Below are 12,118 nucleotides of genomic sequence, written 5' to 3'. Positions count from 1 at the left end.
TGTGTGTATGTGTGTTTGTTTTGTGTGTGGTCCAGGTGAATCACACTTATAATCCAGCCCAGAGATCTATGGCATTGAAGAGGGCTAATTGCTAGCGTTTAAGCTAATCCTGGCGGATGGGGTGTGCCTTGTTCAGGACTGAAGTCCACACATCAGCCTGCTGAGTGAAACACATCATCTGCATGGATGAGGCCCCTCACTCCCGTGTTTTTCACCTCTCCAACACAAAACTTCTTCCTTTAGGTCGACTCTTCCTGACAGCTCTGGCTGCCTGCGGCACAACCCAACCCAAGCTACCACTAACTACTAAAAGCCCCAGTGCCCATTCTCTCACTGTCTGTGTATCTTGCTGTCTGCGTAATGCTTCGCTGCACTTAGCACACATTGTGTGAAGGCTTAAGGAGGATCAAGCAAAGAGGTTCAGCTTGATTCGACACTTTCATCAATAAGAAACAGTCTGCCTTACACTATCCCTTCTATTTTTTCCCTCATTGTAATAAATCTGTTTTACCCCGGTCTGCAGTCTGCATAGCTGCATATTTTACAAGATAAAATATGATTAATTTTGTGAAAAGCTGTCCAGCCACCCCTCCTTTTACACAACAACACGTGCACACACACAGGAACATAAAAATCTGGTTACAAACAAAAAGATGTCTTTACAGTTATTATTTCAGTGAATTGTCATGAAGTAGGTAAATGTGCAAAGGTCTGCATCATAGGTGCTCCCTTAAACAGTAAAAATAAAGAGTAAACACTCAGTAGATTACAAGCTTTTGGAAAGGCATCTGATTACTGAAAATCCACAGCCACTCTTAATTACTTTGAAGAGACAAGGCCAAATGGGCTTATATAAAATGTTAATGAGACTTTTATTAGGGAGATGTACTGGCAGATGTGGTAACAAGTATGCTGTTAAATTAAACCATTAAAAGGTTATTAAGGTAAAGATAGAGTACACAATAACTGTCCTTCTTAATATTTATTTTAACACTGACTATATTTCCATGCTGTAATGTTGAACTAATGTATTTTCTGTAGAAGTAGTGTTATTCCTGGAGTAACTATTAAATCCCTTTCTAATGAACCTTGTTGAGAGATGCAGGACTCCCTGAACACCCCTAACAATTGGCCCAATAGAACCATGAATGGAGCATTAATCCAAAAGAAGTTTGCAATGCGAAAGCGTCTTAAAACCTAAATAAATTCCTGTGGCTGACAGTGATGGCTGCACAGATATAAAGTCCACCTGTGATAAAATAACTATTAAATCTAACTTGATTTGTTCCCTCAGATCCCTCAAAATGTAATTTCTATCACAAGATGATGTGTGGTGTGTTGGTGTGCACATAGTTTAGCCCACAGCTTTTGCCCTTTTCAAACAAGTCACTATGTTTTTTTGGAGGTTACATGGAGTGGCTTCTCTTGGAAACCGACAACATTGACATGAAACATGCTCTTGTTGAAGCTTATTATCAAGACCTATTTGATATGTACTGTATGATCAACTGTCATAAACTATTCTAACCGCAAAAAGACAACTGTAGGATCTGAGGAGGCTACAAAAGGGATGATACTGTTAACTGTTTTGTCTTAAAACAAAATATCCCAGACAGATCATACATCCACATCCTGGTTGCTATACAGCTGCCAGCAATGACATCATAACTATTACACTCATTCACACACTTCTGAGACAAACATCTTCCCGTTGGCACTACACAAAGAAGTAACTAAAGCAACAAATGAAGACAAAAAAAAAACACATGCGTGAGACTTGACAATCAATCATAGGTACGCCAATATGTGGTTAAGCTCATTTCCTAGAAGAATGGTGTGTTTGGGTGTGTTTACTTTGTGACTGACACACTTTTACCATGGTGGGCACTAAATTAATATATCTCTGTGGCAACAAGTATCCGCAATACCATTTAAGTTTAAACAGCCATGAGGTAGTATCTACCTCAGAACTCTTTTATGATGAGATAATGTATCTCATAACGGTCTACAAAAACGTGGTGCTTAACCTTTCGTTGTTGGAGCAGTCTCTGGTATTTGGATAAATAAGAAAATGTAATATGTGGCCATAGCAGATTCTTAGCACTGTATTTCTTGACCTTTGTGACATGGAGAAAAGACTCTTGAGTCGGGTGTGTAAAGACAGAGAGTTCCATGCCGAGTGCCTTTTCCACAGCCAGCTATTAGTGAATAGTCCCACTTGCATTTGTTTCATGCTTTGCCCCCAACTGTACGATGACGGCAAAAAGTTCTGAGTTACGTCCTTGAGGCACAGTCTGTCAGTTTCTTGTGTATTTGCTCCAAGGTCCGTTTAACACCTATCACTCTAATGACCACCCCCCTCATCCCTGCCAGCGGAAAAGCCTCACCTGTGCATTATGACAGCTCAGCAACACAACATCCCATTTCTGACAGAGTGTGTGTTAATGCCGAAACAAAGCAAACTACCCTAAATGTTATAACAAGTCTTACCCCCACTATGATGTCCCAAAAACTTCCTGAGCTCAGGTGTGGCTCTGAGTGGATAATTTTACCCGTTGTACGAAGTTGTTTTGCTGAATGGGAAAATGCCCCAGTAGTAAATATTGTATCTCATCTCAGCACTTCCAAAAAACACCCACTATGTTCTCTGAGTATGAATGATTTTGTATTGCCACCAAGTGGTAAAAAAGATGAATGGCAGACTGTGCCACATGTTTTTTAATTTAAAAATGAAGTGATAATACTGAAAGTAATTGAAAAATTAGTAAGCCACTTCCAAAAAATAAACCAGTGTCTTTTGGAATTGACACAACAATCCAGATGCTCGAGTGATACCAACATTGATTCATATGAAGCGTGAAGATCAGAATCATTATCTCAGCTTGTCTGTCACCATAAGGCAAACAAGCAGCACAACATAGGTGCATCACAGCCACTAGTCACTGTCTGCGCTTTGGGCCAAGAGGAAACGTCAGGAAAAGGCCAATTAACTGAGTGATGACAGGAGCTAAACGGCTGGATTAAAGGGCTTGTTCTGTTAAGGTCAGGATGCACGCTGCTAATCTGAATCATGAAGTGAGGACAGGCTGTCAGGAAGAGAGAAAACAACTTGCATGTCACTGATGAATGATTACAGTGCATGGCAGTGGGATGTAGTGTGCTTGCAAGTGAGGTAGCATGGCCCAGAGAGAGAGGGACCGAAAAAGCATGTCCCTCTTTTCGCAAATTCAGGGTGTGCATGAGATACCAACAATCCTGTGTTAAAACAGGAATGAGTATATTGACATTTGTGATGAATGAGTCTTCTGTCAACTTTAGTTCCATGAAAGTTGAGTATAAATTTGTGGAAGGGCATCCTTACGTTTTCCCAGGCGACTTATTCAGCCAGAATATGTCATCACTGGTGATGCCATGTTCCTCTGCTCCTGGGATCTGCAGGAAGTGATGAAATATGGAAAATGGTACATTTTAGGGCTACAGTCAGACAGGACATTAAATATGTAATAAGGCATCCAGAGATATAAAATCTGTAAAACAAGACAATCCGGTAGTCCCCCAAAAAAACAAAAAAAATATAAATCTCTATCCTGCTGCAGTCACAGAATGCTTATAATGATCACTCATGAAGCTATGAAAAAAACTTCCATAATACATCAGTCGACTCAGTGACATTATGCTTTTCTTGAGAGCTTTGGCTGCTACATTGCAATTGGGAATATTGGAGTAATAAATAGGTACTCAGAAAAATAAGAATATTTATTGTGATTATAACATGGTGAAATTATAATTAATTTACTGTTTCAGATTGTGACATAATAGGTTCATGTAATATTACTTTATGTTGGCTGCAAGTTAGCAAAATGGAAAAGAGAAGATGCAGTGCTGATAAGAGAATCCGCACCTTAGGATCAGTTCATCGAATTTAACTATTTACTGTCTTTTGATAGCTGTTCTTTTAATGCAGCTTTGTAAAATTTTGCTGACAGGCATAATGGCCACTTATTTTTTTTTATCTTTGGGATTCTAGGTGAGTTCTTACACCAAGACTTTGTTTGCTCTGATCCAAGTCAGTTGGTTTGTTTATAGGCTCTTTTACTTTGTTGTTTTCAAGAAAAAAATAATGCAAAAGCACCAAAATAAGTCAGTGCAAACCTAATGGGAATATTCCGTCTGTAAAACGGTCAGATAAATCGAGGGCAGGAGAGAAACTCTAAAAATGGTCTTGATCTCTGGAGGACGTGTCTTACTATTTTGTATTTGTGCGTACGTTTTTTGCTCTGCAGCCGCCAACACTGGCAAACACATCTGAACACAGACACAATGTTCTGATATTCATTATGTGTGCATCTTTTCAGAATCTGATTATCCTATTTTTGAAGTCAGACTGACACCACCTTTCAGCAACCCATAGGCTTGGCTGTTTGTAGGTTCACACTCACAAATGAACAAGCGCAAAAAGATATGAAGGTAGCAAATAATTAAAAAAAATAGAAAAATAAACAAAACAAAGAACACTGTCATATAGTGCACAGAAACACAGTCTCGGGGCACTAATGGTGTAAATAACACTCACATTTATTGGGAATTTAGGGCGTCCACCTGTTGCAATCACAATGTTTTTTGCGGTCAGGATCATCTAAATGATGGAAGGAAATGGAAAATGACAACCACTGTTTTTGTCCTTCAAATCAAGGAACAGTAAAATCACAGCCAAACTATCTCCACTCTAGTGTGTGAGTGGGCACGATGATGGAAATACATGATATATAAGCATTGATTTCAGGAGGTTGGTGCCTGACAGACTTCAGTAATGTAATAAGAAGCTGAGAGGGTTTGTGTGAGGACAGAAATAAAAATCTGTGCTGGGAAGGCAAGACTGAGCAATACAACTGTCTATGTATATATGTATTGTTTTTTTTTATATCATAATAGGGAAATATAATATTATGATACCAACATGGCGCAATATGTTTTCTTTTTCCTTTGGTTTGGCTATTATGACAACTAAAATGCTCTCTAAGAATATTCTCAAAATCATAGGAAAATGGCATTACTGATAATTTTATTTCAGGGTCAGGTATCCTAAAATCTTCTATTAATTTATGAAGAAAAAAAAAATATTAAGAGTGCTCTAGCAGGGGTTCTGTGTATGATGTATCTCAATTCTTGGGATTTTTCACAGGTATTGAAATAAAAATGAGATATTTAAATGTTGTACAATGTGTATTTGACTTGGGATTTTTCTCGATGAACCGGTAGTCTTGATCTTTAAATTAATATTTATGTAGTACGATGGATAAATAGCAATATTTTGAGAATTTTTACATACATCTCTACTGCATTTAACAGTTTCCTGCAATTCTTGGTGATATTCTAATTTTTAGATTATAAAACTATTAAACAGCTCACCTCTTTCCCTGCTTTGGTTTGTCCTTTAATTGTGTGTTCATCCACCACGCTTCCTTTCATGTTGAAATACTTAACCTTCCTGCAAAACAGAAAATCGAAAACTGAATGACCCTAGGGATGCTGGAGGTCATCTACCTAGTGGCTGTAGCTAAGATCTTCTGTCTTTTTTCATTTATTCATTCATTCATAACTGAGTCTGTGCATCTATATGAATGAATTTTCTTCAATTCCACAACCAGGCTTTACAGAGTCTATGTCTTTTGAGTAGTCACGTTTTAAATGTTTCAATACTCTATGTATTTGACAGTAGGAGGACAGCAGCTATATCTTTAAATTCTGATCCTGTATGTCTTTAAACTGGATTATTTTCTTAGTTTGTTGAGCTCTGATTGATAAGCTCTGATCAATGACTCACAGGGCGACCCTTGAGTAATTTTCTTTCACAATGACAAAGGATACAATGCTAACAACAGACAGCTTAACAGGGGGATTTTTCAGGGTCAGAGTAATACTGCTAGTTAAAGTTATTGTGCTGACATGGCATCAGCATACATGAAAGCCTTGCAGGATGACAGCAAACATAGTCACTCATCGTTCTCATGACTTGTACGAAGTACAAAACCAGAGGAAGTGAAATAAAAACAAAAGGTATTTCTTTGTGGGGATTATTTCCATAATGTTTTCAGACCCTAAGAATAACAGTTGAAGCCTTTCAGTGTTAAAGACAAGTGCTTTTAGCAGATGGATTTGTAGGAAAAACAGGAAAAACCCTGGGGGTTTACTTTGCAGCACTCTCATAGCTGCTGATTTACATGATTCCAATCATTTTGTCTCAAATAAAAAAAAGTGGGGTCCAAAATGAAGAGAAATATAATACAGCACGAGTTTTAAAAAAAACAAACTCAAATTATATTTTGATGCAAGGGTATGGAACATCTGGCCATATATAGACTGCAAGACAGTTTGATCTGACCAGCAAGGTCACTTGTGAATATGAAAAAAGAATCCAGAAATACCCCAACAAAAATATTCTGTTTTCAGTTATTTGATGCAGGCAATCAAAGGGTGGTTAAAAAAAAAAACAAAACTAAAACTAGTTACTGGCAGGAAAAATTTCACAATGCAACCAAACCAAGATGGAATTTCCCCTAATCCCTGAATTTTAGGGAAAAGTAGAGAAAAATGTAGAATTTCCATGCCACGTTTAAAGACACTTGAAGCTGTCAAATCACGGAGGCCATACTCAAATACTAGGACTGAACCGGAACAAAGTTTCCGCCTATTCTGAAATCTGAATTGGTTTTAGAGGCCCTGACTTCATAGTTGCCATAGCAATGCTCATTAGTCCATGGGTCTGTCTCAGCAAGGTAAAGTTAATGTTTTGAAAGTTACAGCAATCTGATATATGAAAGGGGTTATTGACAGTGATTATCAGAGATTGTCAGACATGAAAATGAGGAAGACATAGGTGCAGCCTGACAATACAGATTTTCAAATGTTATTCTGCAAGTGCACAAAAGCATCCTCTCGAGTTATTGGCACTCTAACTAAGTGAGCTCAGTGGGCTACCTGTAATATACTGTGGATATATAGTAATAGTGCAAGATGGATTCTTCTCAGAACTGAAGAAGCCTCTCAGATGAGGGGTGAAATGTCTTCAAGTGAAGAAATTCAAGTCCAGTTGCCACGACAAGAATTTGCCATGACCTGGATGACATTGAACCTCCACAGACATGTAAGATGGAGGAGGTTGACTCACTATGGCAACCACTAAAGGGAGTAGCCAAAAGGAAAAGGAGAAGAAGATATGATAATGTTGGTTTTTCAAATCCAATAAGCATACATTTTACTTCATATTAATATTTCAATTCAAATTCATACATTGTGTAGACATTATAGTTTCACTGGTGATTTTCAGATAATGTATACCATTACCGATCCACATGCTATTAAAGTGTATAATGGAATCCTTTTTATTTAGACAGTTTATATATTTTTAATGAATCAGCAAAGTCTGCTGGCTAGACAGAGATGATGAGGTATTTTGATATGTTTCTATGTACATTTCAATCATGTAGACAAGTATTCCGCTTAATTATAACCCTATCTCCTTCACTACAGCGGTTTTGCACCTGCAGACTATTTAGCTGAGGATGGTGTGGAAAGATCCCAATCAGTCAAAACTAATTTCTGAGCAATACACTGTAGAATTAATAAATTCAAAAAAGGAAGACATGATGTTTAAACTGTCACTCTCAAAATCCACCTTTTCACTGCCAAGTACCATTTACTGATCGCGTCAAAGTCGTTTGCTTATGCGGAAATCGAATTCATTTATCATCATAAATTAACAGACAAGCATTAACTTCAACTTACTCTGATTTATTTGTTGGAAATGAACATAGAGATAGGGATAAAATATGGCTCTCCAATGTTTTAATGGTGCAGCGTGTCACAGTCGATTGTTCATTGCATGGTAATGGAATCTTTTTAGATTCATTAATGATATACTGGGTTCCAGCAGAGGAAGGGTGTTGAATTTCAAGTACAGCAGGGTGAGCTACAACACATTCTTACAGAGGCTAACATCTGTTTGCCCTTCGGCAGGTCACGCAGTCAACATGTGGTTGCTGCCTGTCTGTCAAACAGAACTGTCCAACCTTCAGGTCTCTTTCATTCTATGAAACTGTATGATGCTGTTTTGGCTCATGTGACTGTAAGCCGGGAACTGAAAGCAAGAGGTTTTAAAAGACTCGTAATCACATGGTTTTTGGAGGGAGTATGCGCCAGCTCCACATGCAAGGTTTCAGATTCAACTTGAAAGGTATAAAAAAAAAAAAAAAAAGATTTCAGAGGGAAAATAAAATAAGTATACCATCATATAAAAATAATTTCCAGAAAAATGCATGTGCTTAAATGCATTTAATTCATATTTAGATATATTATTTTGTATTTAAGATTTAGAAATTACAAAATTGCATTATAAATGACATATATTTATGAAAATGAATGGTCTTGAAGTTTTCAAAATTTTTACGTCTTAATGCCTACTTATTGCTAATTGCTTATTATTAGCTGAAATCTTGCTTTCATTGAACAAATTAATTACTGGTTCTTCTTTTCCTTTCCACTTTTCCCCTTCAGGGGTCACCACAGCAAATCAACCTTCTCCATCTAACCTAATTCTCCGTATCCTCCACTCTCACACCAATCCTCTCTCACTACATCAATAAATCTTTTCTTTGGTCTTCCTCTAGACCTCCTGTCTGGCAGCTCCAATTCCATCCGTCTCCCAATATATTCACTATCCCTCCTCTCTACATGTACCAACCATCTCAGTCTGGCTTCCCTGACCTTCTCTCCAAAATGTCTAACATGTGCTGTTCCTCTGATGGACTCGTTCCTGATCCTATCCATCCTGGTCACTCCCAAAAAGGAACCATAGCATCTTCATCTCTGTGACTTCCATCTCTGTCTGCCTGTCACTATTTCTAAACCATACAGCATCGCTGATTTTACCAGTGTCTTGTACCCCTTTTCTTTCATTCTGGCTGATAGTCTTCTATGGCATAGTACCCTGACACAATTCTCCACCCATTCCAACCTGCTTGAACCCGTTTCTTTAGCTCTTTTCCACAATCTCCTGTTCTTGATCTCTTGATCTCACTGTAGCCTCACCGTTCCACTCGGGTTCCTCTCATTCACACACATATACTCTGTCTTGCTGCGACTAACCTTCAGTCCTTTCATTTCCAGAGCATTCCTCCACCTCTCTAGATTTTCCTCAACCTGTTTTCTGCTCTCACTACTGATCACAATGTCATCTGCAAACATTATGGTACATGGAGATTCCTGTCTAGATGTCAACTGTCAGCCTGTCCATCACCACTGCAAACAAGAAGGGGATCAGAGCTGATCCCTGGTGAAGCCCCACCTATACCTTGAACGCCTCTGTTACACATACAGCACACCTCATCACTGTCTCACAGTTAGCATACATGTCCTGCATCAGTCTTCTCTGACACACCAGACTTCCCAATACAACACGAGAGTTCCCTTCTTGGCACCCTGTCGTATGTTTTTTCTTGGTCTACAAAAGTGCAATAGAGCTCCCTCTGACCTCTGTACTTCTCTATTAGCATTCTCAAAGCAAATATTGCATCTGTAGTACATATGTAGCCATATTGCTGTTCACAAATGCCGACTTCTGCTCGCAGTCTTGTATCCACTACTTTTTTCCATAACCTTATTGTATGGTTCAATAACTTTCCTCCATTTCTCAGGCATCCTCTCACTCCCTAGGATCCTGTTGAAAAATCTAGCCAGAAACTCTACCGCTACTTTGTGGTCAACAATAGTCACCTCTTCTGTCCACCCTCTCTTTAATTTTCCTCATTCATCAGCTCTTCAAAGTGCTCTTTCCATCTTCCTATCACTCTTCTCGCATCTGTCAATAAATTTCCCTCTCGATCCTTAATCACTCGGACCTGCTGTACATCCCTTCCATCTCTATCTCTCTGTTTTGCCGACCTGTATAATCATTATCTCCCTCCTTACTCTCCAGCTGAGGATACAAATCATCGTATCTCCCTGTAATCCCCTCTGTTCTCTTCGGTTACCTCAGTGTTCCACATCTCCTTTGTTAACCACTTTCTCTATATATACTCCTGTACTTCCTCAGTCCACTGCCAAGTCTCCTCATCTACTTTCCTACAAGTCGACACACTAAGTACTCTTGTACCAGTCTCCCTGATCACATTAGCTGTAGTTGTCAAGTCATCTGGAACCTCCCCCTGACTACCCAGAGCCTTTCTCAACTCCTCCCTGAAAACCATACAACACTCGTCCCTTTTCAGCTTCCACCACTTTTCCTCTTGATCTTCCTTGTCACCAGAGTCATCCAACAAACCACCATTCTATATCCTAAAAATAGCTACAAGTTTTCTCAGTACAGCTTACTTAAAAACCTATGCTTACTCCTGACTATTGCCACAAGTAGGTTCAGTGAGCCCCCTGAACCAATGATAATTGGGTTTAGCATCATATAATGCAAATGGTATTAGATAAGTGTGTCAGCCAGATAGACAAATATATACAAGGTGCAAAGATCACTTTTCAATCACTTTACATTGTTGCTTACTTGTCCTGGAGCTGAATCCGGTGACCCCAGTTGAGAGATCTGACATGGTTCTGAACAGCATCTGCCATGATGGACCTAAGATTACATAAAATTTTATTGTAAAAACCTAGCTTAAAACTGAAATGTGGCAAAGGAAGATAATACGAGTGTGTTGTCTAACAGCAGACAATCAAAATATGTTATTACATTTTTTATGTTAAAAATTGTATATTTGGGACAAAAAGGAGCCTGTCTCTGATTGTCATATCTTATCATTAAGAAAGTAAAAAAAAATAGCAGCCAGAGACATTAAATGGATTGAAACCCAAAGTAGCAGACCTTTCAAAATCCTTCTGTTAATTTCTGACCTAAAGCTGTTTTAACAGTACTTCTTTGACATCAACAGATGGTGCTGTTCAGCTTGGAGGAACCCTGTAGTAAGGTTGGCCCTACCAGTCGTGGCTTATCGGACCTGACATCTTCCAGCCATACTTCTTAGCATCTTTGACAGCAGTGCCGAGGAGAGCTGCCTGGTGCATGAGCTTCTTTGGAATGCAGCCAACATTGACACAGGTGCCACCAAGACCCCACTTGGTGCCTATCAGAAGAAGCAAGTCCCTCATAATCGTTAATGCTGTCTGAATCTTTGTTTCATTTAATATTTTGAGATTGTGGAATATATAGGGCTGTACCAAAATTAATTCATAAGTGTATTTACCCTTGGGGGATGGCTCCACATAATCTAAAACAGCAACTTTCTGGCCCAACTGTGCAGCTGTAACCCACACGCAGTTGTTAGTTGTCCAGAAGAAATACTTCTGTGCAGCAGAAAGGTACTTTCAAACATTTCAAAAAGTTTCACCTTCTTTGGAGCAGGCCAGCCCCCCAGAACCACCACCGATGACCACCACATCGTAGTCATACTGCCCTGCAACAGTTCATTAGATAAGTGAGGATAAATATACCGTTCTTCATTTACATGTAAAGTCTCCTGCTACTTACTTTGCACTCATCCTTGCACCTACACTTTGTGAATTGCACACCAAGCTGCACTCAAACATCTTGTTGCACTGTATTCTACTCACTGTTCTATTGCAATGTTCACATTCATATCTAGAATCATATTTATAACAATGTTTACACTCTTCTACCAGGACATATCCTGATACACTGTGGACAGCATAATAGGCATTTTACTGTATAGGTGAAACACATTTCTACGCTGTACATGAAACAATGAAGACTTTCAATCTTACATGAAAACTGTTGAAAGAGCAATAACAACAATAATAATAATAATGATAATAAATTTTATTAGAAGTTGTGGCAGCATTCACTCTGGAAGTGTCAAATTAAGCAAATGTGAAATCTTCTGGTATATATTACATTAAATGGGATGATAATTGAGAAGGGTTAAAGTGACACAAACCAAAAGAGGTACTGGTAACTTAAATGTAAAGTTTGGATTTAAATATCAGTGTTCAAGAGTTCATTCTTTTAACCTACTGTATTTTATCTTCAACTCATTCCTGACAGAAATGGCAAATTTAATGGCATGTAAGCACAGCTTCAAACAATTGTTCCTTGTAA

The 12,118-nt window shown here is 38.5% G+C and overlaps 1 protein-coding gene across 1 annotated transcript in view; it reads right to left on the bottom strand.

The window, feature by feature from the left end:
- The window catches only part of txnrd2.2 (thioredoxin reductase 2, tandem duplicate 2), a 29,686-nt gene that overhangs the window by 16,950 nt on the left and 618 nt on the right, over nucleotides 1-12,118 (bottom strand). Inside the window, exons 2-8 of the mRNA XM_086169854.1 lie at nucleotides 11,391-11,456; nucleotides 11,247-11,303; nucleotides 10,982-11,126; nucleotides 10,550-10,624; nucleotides 5,410-5,488; nucleotides 4,574-4,636; nucleotides 3,362-3,432 (exon numbers count right to left, since the gene is read on the bottom strand). Coding sequence (XP_086025980.1) covers nucleotides 3,362-3,432; nucleotides 4,574-4,636; nucleotides 5,410-5,488; nucleotides 10,550-10,624; nucleotides 10,982-11,126; nucleotides 11,247-11,303; nucleotides 11,391-11,456 — 556 coding nt within the window. The remainder of the gene's footprint in view (nucleotides 1-3,361; nucleotides 3,433-4,573; nucleotides 4,637-5,409; nucleotides 5,489-10,549; nucleotides 10,625-10,981; nucleotides 11,127-11,246; nucleotides 11,304-11,390; nucleotides 11,457-12,118) is intronic.

This window comes from Fistularia commersonii, chromosome 22 (genome assembly GCF_037954325.1).
Source record: "Fistularia commersonii isolate RoL2024-O1a breed Wild chromosome 22, RoL_Fcom_v1.0, whole genome shotgun sequence".
Taxonomy (NCBI): domain Eukaryota; kingdom Metazoa; phylum Chordata; class Actinopteri; order Syngnathiformes; family Fistulariidae; genus Fistularia; species Fistularia commersonii.
This window is presented reverse-complemented; position numbering and strand designations above follow the sequence as displayed.